This window comes from Vanacampus margaritifer, chromosome 12, assembly GCF_051991255.1.
Source record: "Vanacampus margaritifer isolate UIUO_Vmar chromosome 12, RoL_Vmar_1.0, whole genome shotgun sequence".
Lineage (NCBI taxonomy): Eukaryota > Metazoa > Chordata > Actinopteri > Syngnathiformes > Syngnathidae > Vanacampus > Vanacampus margaritifer.
Window position 1 is genome coordinate 22462107 of NC_135443.1, and position 22995 is coordinate 22485101.

The 22995-nt window shown below is 44.2% G+C and overlaps 2 protein-coding genes across 13 annotated transcripts in view; one reads left to right on the forward strand and one right to left on the reverse strand.

Moving 5' to 3' along the window:
• The window catches only part of LOC144061950 (uncharacterized), a 33848-nt gene extending 22469 nt beyond the window's left edge, over positions 1-11379 (reverse strand). For 4 of the 5 annotated variants that reach the window (XM_077582908.1, XM_077582905.1, XM_077582903.1 and 1 more), the window contains exons 1-2: positions 11304-11379; positions 10988-11115 (exon numbers count right to left, since the gene is read on the reverse strand). In XM_077582908.1, the coding sequence (XP_077439034.1) occupies positions 10988-11096 (109 nt within the window). In that variant the 5' untranslated portion in view covers positions 11097-11115; positions 11304-11379. The other variant, XM_077582904.1, reaches the window with a different exon arrangement.
• Positions 11380-18215: 6836 nt separating this feature from the next.
• The window catches only part of b3gnt2b (UDP-GlcNAc:betaGal beta-1,3-N-acetylglucosaminyltransferase 2b), a 40292-nt gene continuing 35512 nt past the window's right edge, over positions 18216-22995 (forward strand). For all 8 annotated transcript variants that reach the window (XR_013296149.1, XM_077581572.1, XM_077581573.1 and 5 more), the window contains exon 1: positions 18216-18394. The gene's annotated coding sequence lies outside the window, so the exon portion shown is untranslated. The remainder of the gene's footprint in view (positions 18395-22995) is intronic.

A 22995-nucleotide genomic window follows, 5' to 3' on the forward strand; every position in this document is an offset into this window, starting at 1 on the left:
ACATTATACAGTCTCTCATGCTCACACTCTCCCTATCAGCGTTCTACATTCAGCCTATTGGGTGGTGACCCTGCCAGAACCGGCACTGGCCCTGTAGATGCTGTCCACAATAAAATACGAAAAGCTTCATAATTAGAACATTTATACTGTATTATTAAGCCTTTGATAAAATGACTTCTCTGTAGTTTCTATTTTTTGCATGTTATGTTTTTTTGGCAGTATAAAAATCTAACTGAATATTTGACATTTTCGGGGGTTTATATCTCGTTCAAGCCATTCCTCATGGGAGGATATAACCCTACTCAAAACATGTGTGCACGTTTCTTTTGCAGCTAATATCAATACTGTGAAAATGTTTTTCCACGTTTTTTTATATCTCTTTCAAAGTATTCCAATTTTTCTTCCACTTTCATTTTTCAATTTTTTTTTTTTTTACATTGTCTTATTTTGGATTTTATTTGGGGTAAGAAACCTCCCAGGGTGCGGCTTCAAGTGTTACAGAGGCCCAAGGCTTCGGGTGGAATGGCCTTGCCTAGTTTTCTGTATTTTTACTGGGCAACAAATGTGAGAAACTTGACTTATTTGGTCCGGGATGAGGATGCTGGGAGTGGCCCACCATGGCTGGTTATGGAAATCAACTCTGTTCGTCCAGTGCCCTTGAAGGCTTTATTATATTCTCCTCTTAGGTTTTAGATCTTCCTCTAGCTATTCTAAAAATGCGGTGGTATCCTCTTCTTTGAAAATTTGGGCACAATTTGGACGGCACTTTGGCTTGCAATCGCTTTCTGTTGGAGTGCCACTTACATCAAATCACACCTTCCCTCCATCCTTATTGGATAACAGTTTTTCCTTGTGGGCAGGGCTGGGTATAAAAACATTTAGGGATTTGTATGTTGTCTCTATATTTGCTTCTTTTCAACAATTGGTAAACAAATTCTCTCTTCCAAGGAACCATTTTACAGGTACCTCCAGGCACAACACTTTGTTCGCAACTCATTCTCGCAACTCTCCCAGATCCCTCAGATATTGAGGCGTTTTTAAAACCTATCACTTCCATTAAAGGGGCAATCTTGCTTATTTATATGAACATCTGTAATCTTAGTAAAAGCTCCTCCATGTTGAGGGCTGTGTAGAAGACAGATTTGGGGGGGGAACTGTTTCACATGAGGTTTGAAGGGAGGTTTTAAATAGGGTGCACAAGTCCTCAATTTGCCCAAGACATTGTTTTATGCAATGTCATATTTTACATAGAGCTTATTACACTAAGGTTTGGTTTGCAAAGATGTTTCATACAGTATCTCCTCTACTGTATGTGATCGATGTCAACATGACGAAGCGAACTACTTGCATACGTTTTGGGGCTGCTCCTCTTTGTATAATTTCTGGTCTGATATATTTAACACATTATCCAAAGTTGCTTGGAGAAATATTGATCCGGACGCCCTAACTGCTCTTTTCGGAGTGTGCCCTTCTAGTTCTGACGTTTAATCTGAGATGAGGAATTGCATTCACGATGTTGCTTGCCAGGAGATTGATTCTGTTTAGGTGGAAGTCGCCAGCTCCACCTACCTACACTGATTGGGTCAGGGAAGTTCTTTATTTTCTGAAATTGGAAAATATTAGACTAACTTTATCTAAAAAAAAAAAACATCGGCATTTGACAACGTATGGATACCCTTGTCTATGTATTTTGTCAACACTGCAAATTGTCAGATTTTGCCTCAGTAAGGCCTTTCAGGTCACTTTAATTTTTATTTTTATTGTTTTTTCATGCATATGTTGTCTTTATTAATGGCCAGATGTGCATTTGATTTGTCTGAAATCTGTATTTTATGACTGGTATTTCACTTTCATAAGTTCTGGTTTGCCTGGAGTAGGTGGCGGGGTGGGTGGTCTGGGATGGGGATTGGTTTGGTTATTTCTCATCTGTTGTGAATACTGTTGGACAATGGCATTTTTTTTCTATGTGAAAACTCAATAAACAGAAAGTTAAAAAAATAAGTTAAAAAAAAACATTTATGTGCAGAGTCCAAAAAACTATCAATGATGATTTTTGAATTTCAGTGGATAATTTCAAAATACTTAATATTAAAAAAGCAAGTTTTTGTCATGTTTTGGTTCTGTCATGTTTTGGTTCTGTCATGTTTTGGTTCTGTCATGTTTTGGTTTTGGTTCTGTCATGTTCAGTTTCTGCTTTCCTTGTGTGTTTTCCTTGTCTTGTTGATTGTGACCCTGCCCTTCCTTGTGTTGTCCAATCAGTGCCCTCAGCCACTTGTGTCTGGTCCAGGTGTGTCTTGTTGCGTCATTAGTGTTGGTGTATTTAGTCTGCTGTCTCTCCTCTGTCTGTGTTGGTGCATTGTGGTATGTACGTTTGTCCTCATGTCATGCTGCCTGTTTTCTGTTCCCTTTCAAGTTCATGTTTTGTTGCTGTCTGTTTTTTGTTCCCTCTTTTGTTCAAGTTCAAGTTCATGCTTTGTTTTATGTTTTTGAACTTTAGAAATTAAATCCTTTTTTTTGGACTACACCTCTGCCTCCCTGCTCTGCCTTCCCGCATCTGGGTCCTAAAGCCCCCCGTTTTGACAGAATGCACCAACCAGAGAAGGACCCAGCGGGAGTGCTGAAAACCATGATGGGGAATCAGGAGGCGCGCCTGTCGCGCCAGGAGGAGCTCCAGCACGTCATGGCCGCCCAAATGGACCTGCTGTCCTCTTTGGTTAAGGGAGTTGGGCGTCCTTGGGCTTCAGATGGTGGAGCTCGGAGTCGCCAGCCGCAACTCTCCGAGCCACGTCTGCCGCCGCAGCCCCAGGTCCCCGTGTCGGCTCCGCCGCAGCCCCAGGTCCCCGTATCGGCTCAGCCGCAGCCTCAAGTACCTGTCCTGCCAGGACTGCCGCCGCAGCCTCAAGTCCCTATCCTGCCAGGCCTGCCGCCACAGCCTCAAGTCCTCTGCCAGGTCTGCCGCCACAGCTTCAAGCCTCTCTGCCAGGACTGCCGCCGCATCCTCATGTCACTTTCCCTGCCAGGACTGCCGCCGCAGCCTCAAGTCCCTATCCTGCCAGGTCTACCGTCGCAGCCTCAAGTCCCTATCGTGCCACGTCTGCCACCGCTGTTCCCAGTTCCCGAACCACGTCTGCCACCACTGTTCTCAGTCCCCGAGCCACGTCTGCCTCCGCAGCTCCAGGTCCCCGTGTCGGCTCCGCCGCAGCCCCAGGTCCCCGTATCGGCTCAGCCGCAGCCTCGAGTCCCTGTCGTACCACGCCTGCCGCCGCTGCCTCAAGTTCTCTGCCAGGTCTGCCGCCACAGCTTCAAGCCTCTCTGCCAGGTCTGCCGCCACAGCTTCAAGCCTCTCTGCCAGGTCTGCCGCCGCAGCCTCATGTCCCTTTCCCTGCCAGGACTGCCGCCGCAGCCTCAAGTCCCTATCCTGCCAGGTCTTCCGCCACAGCCTCAAGTCCTCTGCCAGGTCTGCCGCCACAGCTTCAAGCCTCTCTGCCAGGACTGCCGCCGCATCCTCATGTCCCTTTCCCTGCCAGGACTGCCGCCGCAGCCTCAAGTCCCTATCCTGCCAGTCCCCGAACCACATCTGCCGCCACAGCCTCAAATCCCTGAGCCACGTCTGCTGCCGCAGCCCCAGGTTCCCGCACCGACTCCGCGGCAGGTCCCGGACTCCGTGCCGACTCCGCGGCAGGTCCCGGACTCCGTGCCGACTCCGCGGCAGGTCCCGGACTCCGTGCCGACTCCGCGGCAGGTCCCGGACTCCGTGCCGGCTCCGCGGCAGGTCCCGGACTCCGTGCCGGCTCCGCGGCAGGTCCCGGACTCCGTGCCGGCTCCGCGGCAGGTCCCGGACTCCGTGCCGGCTCCGCGGCAGCTCCCGGACTCCGCGCCGGCTCCGCGGCAGCCCCAAGTCCTCGAACCACGTCAGCCGAAGTCCAAAGTCCCCGAACCACGTCGGCCGAAGTCCAAAGTCCCCGAACCACGTCGGCCGAAGTCTCAGGTCCCCGAGCCACGTCGGCCGAAGTCTCAGGTCCCCGAGCCACGTCGGCCGAAGTCTCAGGTCCCCGAGCCACGTCGGCCGAAGTCTCAGGTCCCCGAGCCACGTCGGCCGAAGTCTCAGGTCCCCGAGCCACGTCGGCCGAAGTCTCAGGTCCCCGAGCCACGTCGGCCGAAGTCTCAGGTCCCCGAGCCACGTCGGCCGAAGTCTCAGGTCCCCGAGCCACGTCGGCCGAAGTCTCAGGTCCCCGAGCCACGTCGGCCGAAGTCTCAGGTCCCCGAGCCACGTCGGCCGAAGTCTCAGGTCCCCGAGCCACGTCGGCCGAAGTCTCAGGTCCCCGAGCCACGTCGGCCGAAGTCTCAGGTCCCCGAGCCACGTCGGCCGAAGTCTCAGGTCCCCGAGCCACGTCGGCCGAAGTCTCAGGTCCCCGAGCCACGTCGGCCGTGCCGGCTCCGCGTCGGCCCCCGGACTCCGTGCCGGCTCCGCGTCAGCCCCAAGATCCCGTCTCGTTTTCGCGTCAGCCCCAAGATCCCGTCTCGTTTTCACGTCAGCCCCAAGATCCCGTCTCGTTTTCACGTCAGCCCCAAGATCCCGTCTCGTTTTCACGTCAGCCCCAAGATCCCGTCTCGTTTTCACGTCAGCCCCAAGATCCCGTCTCGTTTTCACGTCAGCCCCAAGATCCCGTCTCGTTTTCACGTCAGCCCCAAGATCCCGTCCCGTTTTCACGTCAGCCCCAAGATCCCGTCCCGTTTTCACGTCAGCCCCAAGATCCCATATCAGCTCCGCGTCGGGCCAGGTTTCCATCCCGTTTTCACGTCAGCCCCAAGATCCCGTCTCAGCTCCGCGTCGGGCCAGGTTTCCATCCCGTTTTCACGTCAGCCCCAAGATCCCGTCTCAGCTCCGCGTCGGCCCAGGTTTCCGTCCCGTTTTCACGTCAGCCCCAAGATCCCGTCTCAGCTCCGCGTCGGCCCATGTTTCTGTCCCGTTTTCACGTCAGCCCCAAGATCCCGTATCAGCTCCGCGTCAGGCCCAGGTTTCTGTCCCGGCTTTGCGACAGCCCCAGGATTCCGGATCAGCTCCACAGCAACTTCCGGCTCCGCGTCAGCTCAAAGTTCCCATATCAGCTCCACAGCAGGCCCCGGACTCCGTGCCGGCTCCGCGACAGTCCCCGGACTCCGTGCCGCCTCCACGGCAGCCTCAAGTCTTCGCGCCTCCACGGCCGCCTCAAGTCTTCGCGCCTCCACGGCAGCCTCAAGTCTTCGCGCCTCGTCGGCCGCCTCCACGGCAGCCTCAAGTCTTCGCGCCTCGTCGGCCGCCTCCACGGCAGCCTCAAGTCTTCGCGCCTCGTCGGCCGCCTCCACGGCAGCCTCAAGTCTTCGCGCCTCGTCGGCCGCCTCCACGGCAGCCTCAAGTCTTCGCGCCTCGTCGGCCGCCTCCACGGCAGCCTCAAGTCTTCGCGCCTCGTCGGCCGCCTCCACGGCAGCCTCAAGTCTTCGCGCCTCGTCGGCCGCCTCCACGGCAGCCTCAAGTCTTCGCGCCTCGTCGGCCGCCTCCACGGCAGCCTCAAGTCTTCGCGCCTCGTCGGCCGCCTCCACGGCAGCCTCAAGTCTTCGCGCCTCGTCGGCCGCCTCCACGGCAGCCTCAAGTCTTCGCGCCTCGTCGGCCGCCTCCACGGCAGCCTCAAGTCATCGCGCCTCGTCGGCCGCCTCCACGGCAGCCTCAAGTCATCGCGCCTCGTCGGCCGCCTCCACGGCAGCCTCAAGTCATCGCGCCTCGTCGGCCGCCTCCACGGCAGCCTCAAGTCATCGCGCCTCGTCGGCCGCCTCCACGGCAGCCTCAAGTCATCGCGCCTCGTCGGCCGCCTCCACGGCAGCCTCAAGTCATCGCGCCTCGTCGGCCGCCTCCACGGCAGCCTCAAGTCATCGCGCCTCGTCGGCCGCCTCCACGGCAGCCTCAAGTCATCGCGCCTCGTCGGCCGCCTCCACGGCAGCCTCAAGTCATCGCGCCTCGTCGGCCGCCTCCACGGCAGCCTCAAGTCATCGCGCCTCGTCGGCCGCCTCCACGGCAGCCTCAAGTCATCGCGCCTCGTCGGCCGCCTCCACGGCAGCCTCAAGTCATCGCGCCTCGTCGGCCGCCTCCACGGCAGCCTCAAGTCATCGCGCCTCGTCGGCCGCCTCCACGGCAGCCTCAAGTCATCGCGCCTCGTCGGCCGCCTCCACGGCAGCCTCAAGTCATCGCGCCTCGTCGGCCGCCTCCACGGCAGCCTCAAGTCATCGCGCCTCGTCGGCCGCCTCCACGGCAGCCTCAAGTCATCGCGCCTCGTCGGCCGCCTCCACGGCAGCCTCAAGTCATCGCGCCTCGTCGGCCGCCTCCACGGCAGCCTCAAGTCATCGCGCCTCGTCGGCCGCCTCCACGGCAGCCTCAAGTCATCGCGCCTCCACGGCAGCCTCAAGTCATCGCGCCTCCACGGCAGCCTCAAGTCTTCGCGCCTCCACGGCCGCCTCAAGTCTTCGCGCCTCCACGGCCGCCTCAAGTCTTCGCGCCTCCACGGCCGCCTCAAGTCTTCGCGCCTCGTCGGCCGCCTCAAGTCTTCGCGCCTCGTCGGCCGCCTCAAGTCTTCGCGCCTCGTCGGCCGCCTCAAGTCTTCGCGCCTCGTCGGCCGCCTCAAGTCTTCGCGCCTCGTCGGCCGCCTCAAGTCTTCGCGCCTCGTCGGCCGCCTCAAGTCTTCGCGCCTCGTCGGCCGCCTCCACGGCAGCCTCAAGTCATCGCGCCTCGTCGGCCGCCTCCACGGCAGCCTCAAGTCATCGCGCCTCGTCGGCCGCCTCCACGGCAGCCTCAAGTCATCGCGCCTCGTCGGCCGCCTCCACGGCAGCCTCAAGTCATCGCGCCTCGTCGGCCGCCTCCACGGCAGCCTCAAGTCATCGCGCCTCGTCGGCCGCCTCCACGGCAGCCTCAAGTCATCGCGCCTCGTCGGCCGCCTCCACGGCCGCCTCCACGGCCGCCTCCACGGCCGCCTCAAGTCCTCGCGCCTCGTCGGCCGCCTCCACGGCCGCCTCAAGTCCTCGCGCCTCCACGGCAGCTTCAGGACCCCGGGCTTTCTCACCCTCTGCAGCCCCGGGCCTCCTGGCTTCGGCCGCTCTCGTGCGGGGTCTCTTCGCTTCTGCCATGGCGGCGTCAGGCCCATGGGGGTGGACAGGAGATGTTCATCCCACGGCCGTCCTATTCCGGTGTGGCGTCCGGGGCGCCCTCCAGATCAGCGCCGCCGGGCTCCCCTCGTCTGGCGTCCGGGACGTCCCCCGGACTAGACTGGAGGGATGTGTCAGGTTCCCGCCTCCGCGCCCCCTCCGCCCGCCCTGTTTTTGAACTTTTTAAGGGACGTCTGGAAGCCGTCCCTCGACGGAGGGGTTCTGTCATGTTTTGGTTCTGTCATGTTTTGGTTTTGGTTCTGTCATGTTCAGTTTCTGCTTTCCTTGTGTGTTTTCCTTGTCTTGTTGATTGTGACCCTGCCCTTCCTTGTGTTGTCCAATCAGTGCCCTCAGCCACTTGTGTCTGGTCCAGGTGTGTCTTGTTGCGTCATTAGTGTTGGTGTATTTAGTCTGCTGTCTCTCCTCTGTCTGTGTTGGTGCATTGTGGTATGTACGTTTGTCCTCATGTCATGCTGCCTGTTTTCTGTTCCCTCCCAAGTTCAAGTTCATGTTTTGTTGCTGTCTGTTTTTTGTTCCCTCTTTTGTTCAAGTTCAAGTTCATGCTTTGTTTTATGTTTTTGAACTTTAGAAATTAAATCCTTTTTTTTGGACTACACCTCTGCCTTCCCGCATCTGGGTCCTAAAGCCCCCCGTTTTGACAGTTTTTGTTGATCTCATATTTATTCATGAAATTTTTACTGGCCCAGTCGGGCCACTGTCAGTCTTCGGGTGGCCCTGCCTACACAGTCACGTAGTAACCCCGGACCACTGTAAATGTAGAACCCTGGCTATCCCTCTCAGAAATGAACGTATGGACATGCAGTAAAGAACCCACTAGAGTGCCAAAATTAAATCAAATACCTAATTAAAGGCTTCGTGACTCGTTAAGTATTTAGTATTTACTTCCATTTTCATTTATTTTAATATTAAAGCAATTATTTTGATATTCAGTATTTATACTATATTTTTAATATTTAACCCGTGGGCGTTATTTTGTTTTGATTAAATTCTTGTAATTTTTGACAAAATCAGGCATTTCCTTTGAAGTGTGATTACTTAGTCATTTATGAATATTTTTTTCACTTTCAACCGCTCAAAATGTTCACTGGCATCAGACCTATCTATACATGTATAGTTAAAAAAATGTTTTTTTTTAATGCCCTCTATGGACAATAATAGCAGTAATATGCTAACAGCAAAATTAACTACGCTGTGTATATATATACTGTATATGTAAAATAAAGGTCTAATTTGAATATTTCATATGACATATTTAGAGGCTTGAATAAGTCCATAAGTCATAACAATAGAATTTTTTATGCATGCCCAGTTTTCACACATTGGCAGTTTTCTGAATAACACAAAATTCTTGTAATTTTGCCCAAATCTGGCTTTTCCTTTGAAGTGTGATAACTTGGTCATTTATGAATATTTTTTTCACTTTCAACCGCTCAAAATGTTCAGTAGCATCAGACGTATCTAAACATATATAGTTGTTGTTGTTTTTTGCCCCCTATTGACAATAATAGCATTATTATGCTAATAGCAAGACTAACTATGCTATATATATATATATATATATATATATATATATATATGGCTCAAACAAGTCCATAAGTCATAACAATAGAATTTTGTATGCATGCCCAGTTTTTACACAATCGCTGTTTTTTGAATAGCACAAAACTCTTGTAATTTTGCCCAAATCAGGCATTTCCTTTGAAGTGAGATAACTTAGTAATTTATGAATATTTTTTTCACTTTCAACCGCTCAAAATATTCAGTGGCATCAGACCTATCTATACATATATATATATATTTTTTTTTTTTAAATGGACAATAATAGCAGTGCTGTATATATATATATAAAATAAAAGACTAATTTGAATATTCATATGACATAGTTAGAGGCTCAAACAAGTCCATAAGTCATAACAATAGATTTTTTTTTATGCATGCTCAGTTTTTACACAATGGGATTTTTCTGCATAAAATTTATGTAATTTTGTCCCAAATCAGGCTTTTCCTTTGAAGTGTGATAATTTATGAAAACCTTTTTTCACTTTCAACCGCTCAAAATGTTCAGTGGCATCAGACCTATCTATACATATATAGTTGTTGTTTTTTATGCCCCAATGGACAATAATAGCAGTATTATGCTAACAGCAAAACTAACTATGCTGTATATATATATTATGGATAGATATCAATCAAATTAAAATATTTCATATGACATAATTAGATCCTTGAATAAGTCAATAAGTTGTAACAAGATATTTTTTTCTTTAGAATAAGAAGGTCAAAGTATCAATAACTGATTTTGATGACAGAATTTATGAGTAACACTTTAGAACAAATATGCAGAATTCATGAACATGAAACACCAGTTACTGAAACGAAGAACTACTACTAACTAAACACCAGGACTACTTTTTTTTCTCCATTTAACATTTCATGTAATGGGTCTTGATGTGTTTTTTGCAAATGTAAGTTCCACATTTTGCGCAAAACGTTTGAAACCCGAAGTGGTTTTGTGCAAAGGCCACATTGTTGGCGCTTAGACGGGGGTCCAGCACGCCTGCTCTGCATGCTCCACCTGCTCCACCAAGCCTTTGGCAGAAGGCTTTGCTTCCCGTTTCAAAATTTTAGGCCAAATTAGAGCCTTGCCTAGTTCCTCAAGCCGCTTGAAGCTTTTCTTATGGTTCGCTGTATGATGCCCTCGTTGGAAAACAAATCTAACACATTTCAGGGCTGCTGATTCTGGCTACTGCGTAGAGGGTTGCCCAGGGGTTAAGAATGGGATGGGGGAAATAATGTGTGGCCACTTAGTGAGTAGGAGACCATAATAGTTTTTAATTTTTTGAGAGACACTCACTAATTTTTTTGCCCTGATCGCATCATCCTCATTTTCATCATCCTCTGCCTCCTCGTCGTGTTCATCTAAGACACCCCCCCCCCCCCCCTGCTTCTACATTTTTTAACAATCCTGGTGAAATGTCAGGTCCCTAGTGTATTTTTTCTAAATGCTTTTTCTTTGATAAAACACAGGAAAAACATAAAAATGCCAGAAAATTGACAAATAACACCCACGGGTTAAGATAGAAAATGCAATTTCTGGAGAAATTGCGTGTGAATGCTGAGAGACTGAATGAAAAAACAGTTGCTTGCCTCTTGCAGCCCTGAAGAACCCCCTCCCTTCCCCTACATTCCACCCCACTCCTTTCCCGTGTTGTGCCAAAGTAGTTACCCCTGGAAAAAAAATGGCATCCCCTGCCGCGGGATCTTAACATTTTTACCACATATAAGTGGCGACTTTTGGAATATGTTCCTTGTTCCTAACCCTAACCACAACCTTAAACATGTGGAAGAAAACCGAAAAACATTAACATTCATCACTCATTCGCTTGAGCTTTCTCAACGTATGCTGAGATTTACTACTACCTACTGCTTGCATGGTCATTGAACGCACCTAAAGTCCATGCGAGTGAGTTCTTACTTTTTTTTGGGGGGGTGGGGGGGGAACTGCGATATTCATTTTCTTGTTACTAAACCTTCTTTCTAAAACTCGAAAACACACGTGTCTTCTTCGTGGGTTTATTGAAAAAATATGCGCACACGCGGCAGGGGATCCATTTTTTTCGGAGGTAACTACTTTGGCACAACACCCCGGCATGTTGCGTAGTGTCTTGCAAGATCCCTTGCTTCTTTTGCCTCTCCCTCTACACTATCAATATCATAAAAGTGGTGGTTAAGCACATTGAAGGCACTTAAATGACTTCATAGATTAACGATTGATTGTTAATAAATATTTACTCACGGGTAAGAATCCACAGCATCTTCATGACCTTATTGAATGAGACTGAACAATCGCGCAAAGGAGGGGCGTGGCTTAATTGGTCAGGCGATTTTCTGTCGTGATGACTCATCCAACACTCAAGTGTCTCTCTATATATGTAGATAGATGACAGACAGACATGCACACACACTTTTAAAACAAAGCCAATGGAGGAAACTCATTGCCAAAAAATAAAAGAGAGAGAATATTGACTTGTCGTGTCCTACACACGCGGACAGTTTGAAAAAGCTTCACGGACGGGAGGAGGAAATGACGAGCGGTATTCACTGGAACTTACTCGGAGCGAAAGTTTGAGCTGAGAGTCCAGCGGCATGCTACGCGCTGTAGCTTCTTGCTAGCTAGCTTGCAGTTGATGTCACACATCCTCATTGGATGACTATCTGTCTGTCTGTCCGTCTATCTATCTATCTATCTATCTACACATATATATATATATACACTTATATACACACACACACACACATATATATATATATATATATATATATATATATATATATATATATATATATATAGCGAACTTGAGCACTATATACTTGTTTTTTATGCCACAAATTGCATTTTTATTTTTGTCCACCGGGTGATGCTGTTTTACCATTTTTGTGTTTTGTTCTCCCCGTGCTTGCGTGGGTTTCCTCCGGGTGCTCCGGTTTCCTCCCACATTCCAAAGACATGCATGGCAGGTTAATTGAACACTCCAAATTGTCCATAGGTGTGATTGTGAATGTGGATGGTTGTTCGTCTCTGTGTGCCCTGCAATTGGCTGGCAACCAGTTCAGGGTGTACCCCGCCTACTACCCGAAGCCAGCTGGGATAGTACGTTGTACATTGTACGATCATAGCTCGTAATCCGGTGCTAGCTAGCTCATCTCATGTTGTTAATTGTCACGAAAACTGAACACATTGAAGTCACGATTTTTATTTCAAGATTTGAAGCCTACCAGTGTAAACATACGATCAATAGGTAAAATACCTGTAAAAAAAATAATAATAATAATCTAAAAATACCTCAAACTGCTGCTTAGTGCTTAGATGTGAAATTTACTATAAAGCTACAGAACCCTATTGAATGTTTTACAAGATAACCTAAACCTATAACCAAAAGTGGACAGTACTCAGCTACTTGTATTTGAGTAACATTATATTCAAGTAGCTGTACTCTTACTATCATAATAAAATGAAAACAAAACGTTTTTACTGCGAGTGAATCTTTAAGCTGCTACAGGTATTTTAACCTTCAACCCTGTATTTAATCATTTTATTTTAAATATTACAATTTCTTGATAAATGTCAGTATTTTTGCAATGTATGCTTTGCAAACAGGTTTTTTTTAAAGTCTCTTACACTCTTAAACATATACATTTGCCTTCAACACTGAAGCCAAATAAAAATAATGCAAATGGAAATGTTTATGAACAATGTCTGTGTCTATCAGTATTACCACTATTTCTGATATTAAGATGTGACAAAATCTTCCATTTTTTTCTGGCTAACAAGATAAAGCTAAACGTTTAACCGATTACGTATAATGTCAGTGGCTGTGTTTTGATAATGACCCAGCTAGGAAGCAATGATTATTTTTTATTGTATGAATATGCTGACCCAACCATTCTGTTTGCACAGATGCCAGCATGCAGTCAGTCAAAGCTACTTCTTGATCCATCTCTAGACGGTGGCACGTGGTGTGACATCAAACCTGCAAGTCCAACAAATGAGAATCCTTGATACACTGGTTACTGTTCTGAGAGAATTTCACTGCAATCACTTTTGGGAAAGTAAAGAAATTATGCTTTCTAAATGTCTTCCAATTTTGAGTTTGAAATGTTAAAGGAGTACAATTTAAACCATATTGAGAGTTATTTGAAATAGTCAGATCAAATAACATGTATCATTCAATAAATAAGATTGTGCGTCATTTGAAATGTTTTATTTGATGTCCAGAAGAGCCGTTTCTGCATCCATCCAAAACGAGAGCAATATTCTTCTCACAAACAGAACAAAAGTTATTGATGGAGCTGTATGAGGAATTCAAGACTCACCAAAAAAGGCAATACTGCTGCTATCAATAAGACGAAGGAAATATCATTGGCAAAAAAAAAAAAAAAAGCAGACAGACTAAATGTATAAGTTATAATTGTTTTATGTTAGATGTGTATTTCACATTAATAGTTTTATTAATTATTGATTTAATGTAAAGCACTTCAAATTGACCTACATATTCATTCTTCACTGTTACATCTCAACAGTAGCCAAAAGCGATCATGGCAACAAGTCTATAACAATAGCCTATAACAATATATATAAAAAAATAAGACTAAATAGGTGTTGAGCTGTAAATATATGTTGCCCATTATTGAAGCCATCTGAAAAAAAGACTAAGGCCACTGCCACAGGTGGGGGAGGGGACCACCGCCTGCTACATTCACATCAGTAGAAGATCTGCAAAATAAAAGTTTTTTCCTTAATCCGGCTTGATGGAATACCCCCCAGGTGTCATCTCCTGTCTCTTGGTTGCTTGCTGATGGAGTGGGTCATCCTTTTCACTGATGTTTCAGCAGTGTCTGCAGCAGTTGTCTCCGCCTTTTGAGCAAGATTTTGAAACTTATGAGATTCTCATTTAATTAAAAATAAATAAACTAACATTTGACCTAGTTACTTTTGGTAAAGTAGCGAGGTGACAGTGACACTGCTCACATCTTAGTGATACAGATAGACTAGCATTTCAAAAGCAGAATAGCCAATATTTAAATAAGAGTAATGTTACATTGGAAAATTTAACTCAAGTAGAAATTAAAAGTGCATTAAAAATACTTGCACAAATATTTGAGTACTGTGAGTGATGAGTAAACTAAGAGTGCAAGAGCCTTTAAAAAAAAACTGTAACGCATACATTGTAAAAATACTGACATTTATCAAGAAATTGTAATATTTAAAATAAAATGATTAAATACAGAGGATAAAGGGTTGAGGTTAAAATACCTGTAGCGGCTTAAAGATTCACTCGCAGTAAAAACTTTTTGTTTTCATTTGTGACTCCTTGTGACTCCAAAACACTTGTGACTTCTAGTGGCGACTTCTTTGACTACAAGTTGTCATTTCTACAGGTACAAATCACAACTTTTACAGATACAAATTTACACTTTTTTGTACAGGTACAAAATGTTTTTTTGTACAGGTACAAATCGGGACTTTTACAGGTACAATTTTTTTTTTTACAGATACAATTTTTTTTACAGGTACACATTTTTTTTACAGGTACAAATCACGACTTTTACAGATACAAATTTAGACTTTTTTTCTACAGGTACAGTTTTTTTTTTACAAATTAGTTTTGCACCATATTTACCTCCATATTAGCGCCCTGCTCAGTTTTGCAGTGTGAGTGGCATCAATCACTCACGAGTCTGCATGACTCAGCACGCTCTCTGCCTAAACATATCCGCTGCTTTCAACAGGCGTGCAACAATGTAGGGGAACACACACTCACACACGTGCTTTGTTGCAAAACGTGTGCTGTCTTGCTGTGGGTCAAGTGGGATAAAGACATACTCAGCATTGTTTGAGTGAGCAGTCAAGAGGCGGCACTCCTTCAAGTCTCTGCTAGTGTCAAAGATGGCTACTAGTTGTAATGCACAGCTATATAGTGCCATAACACACTACATTTTATTATGTCCCTTTTTTGAAAGGGACATAATAAAATGTACAATAAGTAAAATAAAGCCTGTAGATGTTGAAGGAACCCAAATTAAAAGTTGGACTATAAACATTTGGGTTTGACAAACCTAGTTAATAGGATTTCAACTAAGCAGCTTTTACTTTGATGGTATGGATCTAACGCTTGTAAGACCTACCTACAAAACTACATTTTTACCAATCTACCTATATACTTACAGCATATACCAAATTGTACCTACCTATTGAAATTAAGTACCTGCCAATCTCCTAAAACCTTTCTTCAAACTACCTAACCCACTGTTCATGTACTTCTAGACCACACTCTTATCAGACGTACCTACCAATCTAGTACCCACCACCCATGGAACTACTTATTTAATCTACCAACCCAACTATTTACTTATCAAACAACATGCATATATAACTAACTACCTACCTGTGAAGTGAAGGGAAGCACAACCCGCACAACCATGAATATCATGGCAGGGATAGTGTAATGGTTGACACACCTGGGAATGAACAACCAGATCACTGGCTGGCTTAGATTGTTTCAAGGTCGCCATTAGAAATAAATAAACACACTCAAATAGCTTCAAACGGCTAATCATTACCCACAACAAGAGCCACTGATAAAAAGAACGCAACAACAATCAAAGCAAAGCAATTGGAAGTCACTATTGTTACTTTATTATGAACCAATTGTGTTGTACCTAGCAAGCTAGCTAGCTCACTACTTTAAAAAAATGTTTTATTGAACAAACACTAATACAAAACAGTATAACAGCCAGGGGGAGACAAATATGCGTGAAAAGAAACATCTACAAAAATACATTATAAAACTAGCTAGCTAGCTAACTACGTACCTGCACCAACGTACTGTATTAGTTATCTAACAAAACACATCGACTTAATTTCCTTTGATTTGATTCATCTGCTTGGTAGTATTTTGTAATCATAATCCTGTGGTCAGACAGCCTTCTGAGAGCGCGTGGATTGTTGTCAGAGAAGCGAGGAGTCACAGGACCCGAAGACGTCGCTGCCAGGGTTCGGGCGGTGCGGTGACAAACGCCTCCATTGTTGCCCCCCCTGGGAGGAAGCTCCACGCACAAATGGCACAAATAATTTTTGCATCCAAGTTGGATGTGCTGTCGACGGACCAGGAACAGCTGCTATTTTTAGGCTGGCTTACAAATATTTCGAGCATGTTTTGTTTGATGGTCATTAAATCAACTACTAAGCAAACTACAGACTAACGTCACTGTGCAAAGACCTTTGAGTCTAACGCTGATCAAATCTACTTACTGAACTACTGTCCTACCGACCAACCTACCTACCTACCAACCAAACAAACTACCAAACCTAACTACCCATCCACTTACCCACCAAACCGTCTAAAAACCTTCTACTGGACTAACCGCTAATGTGTATATGTCACATAATCGAATGGACACATTTTGTTGGTCACAGTCGTCACTTAACTGCTTTCCCAGGCTTCTGTTGTGACCGCAGAATCCTTTGTCATGCTTGGTCACGTTGGAACTTGACCATGACTGTGACCTGCATGTGTGTCTTTCACAAGCCTGTGTCGCACTCTCTTTTATGTTGCTGTAGCGGTCCGTTTTCTTGTCCTTAATGTTCTCTTGATTATACAATCTCAGCATCATTGTATCCATATGGAGATACATGGCTAAAAATGACAACAATAAGCAAACATACTAATGTTAGTTCCAACTGTTGCTGCGGTATTGGACTCCATAGTTTGCATTTTACCGCAGTGGTTTTACTACCACATATTCTCCTCTTGAATTAAGAATCGTCGTGTACATTGAGGATACACATCAAGAAATGACAAAATGCAACATGTGCAGTATTACATCCCGCAGTCTCCACTTTGCCACAGTTGCGCTTTATTTCCTCTTAAAAACAAGGGAAGTTGGTTGTCAACTTGAACGCTCCAATTTCCCTGCGGTTCGTTGTAGTTGAAGTCTGTGGCTGTGAAAATTTCTGGCTTGGGAGACCAAAAGGCTTTCAGACAATAAAATGTGGATGTGTGCTTTTTGAATACTAATAAACTTGATTCATTCAGCTGGGCATTAATATTAGTAATCCAGGCTAGGGAAAGGTATAAAGACATACAATCTTTCTTCATTCAGCTGAAGTGGAAGTGCTCCCATACACAACCAAACTACTTACCAAGGTACCTACATGGATGCAGTACCTACTGTAGCTGTCCCTCAGCTCAATGAGGTCAGGTGAGACATTTTCACACGGGAGCTTGGCTTTATTTGCAGCTTGATGCCATCAAACACCTGCCTAGCAAACTATCTACAGTACATATACCTACCTACCTACCATTTTAGCACTACAGTACATTCAGGTGTTGTCATAATAGTCTGTGTAGTTGTATAAATAAAGCCTCAGGTGTGCACTCAAACGTAGAGTCTTGACGTGTGCACACATTTAACTTGTTTTCCTGTCTGGATGAAATCGATAGTATCAAAACATTGCGCTAACATTGTATTGGTATTGTATGGATTTGTCCTTAGGAGTAGTAAAAGCAGGATTTTGTGTGCGTGTGTATGTTTGTGTGTTTGAGGTCAACCCCTTTCAGGCAAGTATATATTGCTTTACTATTGTATATTATATCAACATGTCCCCAGTAGTAGGAAAAATAAGATAGTGTTCATCATTCTTTCTTTAACAATCTGGTGTATGAATTATGAGAGTCGGAGTTACTTTTTTTCTCATGACTTTATACGTTTCTTAGGGCATGAAAAAAAAAAATCCTAAATATTTTTTCCCCCAGGAAATTGCAGACCTGTTTACACGTGTAATACTACTTTATGCACTCAATATAAACCAATCCAAACCCAATGTAAGAATGGACAAAATTGAGTTTTATGATAAACTCAGAACCACTTATTTATTTTTATACTCTACTATAAAAAACGATGTAGCATGCTTTCAAACATTTTAACACTGTAAAACAAGACAATAAAACAAGCAACGCTGCGTAAAAACAAAATGATAAAGCACTTAAAAATTATTAATTTATTTCACATAAAGTAAATAGAAACTGAACTTAAATATTTGAAAACAAACATTTCTTAATTAAAGATTAAATGCAAAATGAAATTAAAACAAAGCAATTGAAAAAAACTAAAACTAGTTGTGGATAGGTAATTACAGATATGTGAAATTTTCTTTTTGACTAGGTAAAATAAAATTATAGTTCCGCAACACCTAACCAATCTAGAGGTTAAATGTTGAGAAGACTTACGTTGAGAGAGAGGATTTATGGCATTTCAATTCAAAGTCAAAGCTCTGCTGTTACCACAAAAGCAGAATTAGTGTGTGAGGCTAGGCCCCGCCCTCGACCACGCCCATCTGGCGTCACACATCTGAAAGCCGCGGAGTTGGAGTGAGTCAGAGGGTCTGTTGAAGCAAGCAAGCAAGCAAGCAAGCAAGCAAGCAACAGTCGGCCTCTTCGTCGTCACACCGCGGTGGAGTTGATTTAACTTTAACGACCCCCCCCCCCCTTTTTTTTTTTATTGTACCTTTTTGGTTGGTTTTCTATCGAGGAGCCCGAAGCGAGGAAGTGAGTGAGTGTTGACGCTTCCGACGCCGAGGACTCCGAGGAGTTTGTGTGGGGCACCGGGAGAAAGCAGCAACGTGAGGCGGTGCCCATGAAAAGTAAGCTAACCTACTGGGTAAGGTAACTCGTTACACTGTCAACTGCGCTCCCTTTTACGCACTTTTGCGTCCAAACAAATGGCCGGCGAAGCTAGGAGGAGAAAGTAAAGGCAGCGGGGAGCATTGGGAAAGGGTTAAGAAAAATATAAGTCAGGTGAACTGGAAGTCTTAATGTCCCAGAAAAACGTCCACAAGGCTTAAGTGAAGTCATGGGGTAAACAACGTGATCTCATGGTAATGTTTTCATATCGTAACAACACTATTCCTGTCGATACATGACAAAACAACACTCACTTTTCACCTGGAGATAGCGAGTGTTGATCAACGGTCGACACTATATAAATGGATATAAACCAAAGTAGAAACATGGGTAAACTTGTTTAGTTTAACACGACTAGTTCTGTGAACACCCCTTTAATCATTTAGCAATACAACTGGACTAAGCATCAATATCCTTGTGTGATACATGTGAATACATCTTGACAAAATAGCAATATAGCAACGTGACACAAGTTCCCATGAATGACAAACAGTCAAAGTGCAAAGTTTGGATGGAATCACACCACTTCAACCTGTGTACAACCCATCAAGAATTTAGAAAACCCAATGATGGGTGCCTATAGAAAATCAGGAACCACTTGGCTGACAAGTTTCAGTTAAAAATTATCCACTAATAGCTCGTGCTGGCTGAAATTGCTTGGGGTTCTCCAAGCCGACACGCCAAAATGACTGCAATGTTTCAACAGGCTTGGGGAGTAACGTAATACATGTACCGCTGTTGCGTAATCATCTTCCATGCTTAATGTATAAATCCTAACCCTAAGTAAGACGTTTTGTTGAATATTCCCATAAAAAATTGATGTTTAAAAATCGATTCGGCTGCATATCGAATCGATTCGAGAATTGCACGCTGTAATATCGCGATATAGTGCCGAATCAATTTTTTCTAACACCCTTAGTACGTACTGTATATACGTACTGTATATATTTATATTTATCTGTATGTGCTTTCACATTGCATGCCATATTCTTGAAGTACTGTATTTGACTGCATTTGATGTCATCCGTTTTAAATATTGTTACAAATGGTCACAAATTAAAATCCGCATTCGAGTGAATCCGCAAGAAACAAACCACGAATAGCGAGGGAGCACGGGTGTACCTTTTTCTGAATTTGTCCTTCCTCTGTAGCATTGATACATATGGATAGAAGTATAGTGAGAGATGTGACATATGCTGATATTATTTCTTGTTGACTGATACACTACACGCCTGTGGTCATTTGTAATGACCAGTGGCTATTTTTAGCATTCCTGCTTCAGTCTATTGCCTCATATGACTCCCCCATAACATTTTTTATCACATGTACAGCGTGACACACTCACACTAGTCAGCAACGCCACATTTGGACAGGGAAGGTGGAAAAATCTTATCAACTCAAAAACTGTGCTGATCTCAAATCTAAAGCAATGCTATGCTCCCATCAACAGGAATCCGTTAGTCATTACAGTGGTTTACGAATCTGAATTTCACAGACAAGCTGGGTGAGAGCTACTTTCATGTCTTCTCATTGGAAAAACAAAGTTGATGAATATTGGTGGCAGTTAACTGTTGGATCCCGGTTGATGAATGTAAACATCAACGGCTGTTGAGGTGCAACAGTTAATCAATTAATTGACAACTAATTGATTATCTAATTAATTGACAACTATTTCGATAATTGATTTAAAATTTTGAGCCATTGCTATCTTGTGTAATTGTCCAAATCCTCCTGTTGAACAATAAATATTGTGAGATTTCTGTAGTTCTCCATGAAAGCAGACACATTTCTAAATAAGGCACTTGCAAACATCTGCTTTTACTTTGGAAAAGCAGTGAGCAACATTTTCCCCTATTTTCTGACATGGTACAGATCAAACCAGTATCAATTAATGGAAAAAGTAAGTTATCACGGAAATAATCAAAAAGGTTGGTGAGTACAACATCACTCACTGTCGTATCGTTGTTGTTTATTTGGTTTTGTTTAATCATTAATAAAACAATAATATGTTTAACAGAAAGGCTAACAATTAGCATATATAGTTTCAGTCGTATAGCCTTTCAAGCAATGGATATTTGAACACAAGCTGTAGAGCAACACATGTAGACAAACAAAATAACACTCACAGGCATTAAACTTTTATCTCAAGGCACCACTGTATTACATATGCCATCATGCGCACCCGCTCAAGGACACGCTGCTGATTACATTTTTCCTACGCATACCTAATGCATGTAGCCTCATAAATTATTCATCAGCATGACTCCAGACACTCAGAATTAGGCCCACCTCCAGGAAGGCCCCGAACAACAACAGCCTGTTATAAATAATCTTCACCAGGCCGCAGCGTTGTGGTTTCCACAGATCTCACGTTATGTCATGTTGGTTGTTTGTCTGTCTGATGTTGATATCTTGGGTAGCCTCGCTTGTGTTTTAAGATCACTGGGACTGAGTCTCCCATGGCGTGCTGCTAATTATAGTGACGTCCCATCACGACTGTACTATAAACTATTCCTGAAGACACCAAAACCTGCGCTCTTGTTCTTTTTTTCTTTTCACATAAAATTATGAATTTATATACAGTGAAAGATTTGGGAAAATAATCTAATTGTGATTTGCCCCAACAATATTGCAGGTGAAATTTGGTATGTGATAATTTTTTTTGAAGGTCCATTACATATACTTTTTTAAAGGGGAAGTCAACCCCCCCACCAGTCCCCAAAACAATTATTGACAGTCTATTCTATGCAGCCCCAATAAAACGGTATTTTGGTTAATATTGCGTTAGTTGTTAAAATATTTTTTATTTGACCAGGTAAATCCCATTGAGATCCGCAGATCTCTTTTTCAAGGGAGTCCTGACCAAGAGGCGCAAAACAACACAACACGTTACGTACAGTTAAAACAGTAAATTAAAAACAGCAACTGGTTAATGACTTCAGTTCCAGGTCCTTTAATATGGCATCAAACTGAGACAAAGTTATGAGATCTGGAAGTTGACTTGCCTTAATATAATTTAAGCAGCAAATATAAGTCAAGTAGCAAAATTCCAGCTGTTTATATAAGAAGGCGGCCATTTTGTCACTTGCTGTCGAGTGAAAGTGACATCACAGTTGCTCAGGTCTCAGTAACAACCAATCACAGCTCAGCTTCAGAAAACAGGTGAGCTTTGATTGGTTGGTGCCTGAGCCCAGAGCAACTGTGATGTCATCTTCAGTTGACAGCAGTCACAGCACCATAACAAAAGGTCGTCTTCTAGGATATACTTATGTTAAAATAAAGGCAAATTACTCATGAATTAATATGAAAGACAGTTTCTTTAGCTACTTCAATTAGAGTTGTTGACTTGGTCAACACTTTGACTTGACGTCTTCTAAGCTTAAACAACGTCACAAAAGTCAACCAAACAAGTGTGGCGTATCTATGTCAGTAATTAGATTACAATAATGCAATACAATAAAACATTTGTAATGTCACAATTGCTTTTTGCATTGTCATATTATCCTCACGAAACATAGCAAATCAAAAAGCAGGTACTGTAATGGCGTTCCGAATTAGCTGCCTTTCTGCTGACACAACAGTGAACTCCTGGTGGTGGTGAACACAAACTAAGTGCATCCCAATTCTCTAATGCAATAAAATGAAAAGCTTTCCCACTCATCTTTTGTCCCTGCAAAGGAGAGTAAATTTGTATTTTAGCAGATTTGTATACACTAACTTTCCATCTTATGTGACACAGCAGCTCAGGCAGGTTGTGCGTCATGAAAATGCTGGTTGTAACACACTTAACTTAATGAGGGATTTGTCATTAGAAGCAAATGGAATTAGTTCCACGAGGTGTATTGAAACTTTCCTCAGGATTGATTTGATTTGTTTTTTCTTTTTTGTTCCACGAATGGCAAGGAAAGCCCACAGTCAGCCTTCTGTTTCTTGGAAAACAAGATATGACTCCTGTGGTCTGTATTTAGCCCTAGATATTCACAGTAGATGACGCTTAAACTCAAAACAGCAACAGATGGAGACGTTGGAAACCAAGAGACCGGGCTGCTTTCTTGAGAGACCGAATAAATGTAAATGGGTTTGCAAAATGTTTTAAATTCATTATTTTTAGCACAAATTTGACTAAAACAACCAAATTTCAAACAAGTAGAATAAGGCTTTATTAGTCCTGCAAAAGGGAAATTCTTTTTTTCCAGCAGCAAAGTGGACAGTAGCAGCATTCAAGAAAATAAACATTGACCAATCTAATCATCTGTGTACATAATTTACCACTTCAGGCAATGGCAACAGTACACAAATAATAAATGCTGTCTATGTGGATGTAAAATGGCAAACCATAGATAAACAAAAACCCAATATAGGCCTACAGAAGTAACAGTGAAAAGTAAGTTACACAAATAGTCATCAGCAATTGTATGTAGCAAAACTAAAAAGTACCAAAACTAAAAAGTAGTTGATAGCAATCTTTCCCAAACATATTAAACCACAAATCCCCTTCAACATCCCAATCCAGCTTGCATTTCCCCTCTGTTCCCCCTAAAATGCGAAAACAAGCCGTTTA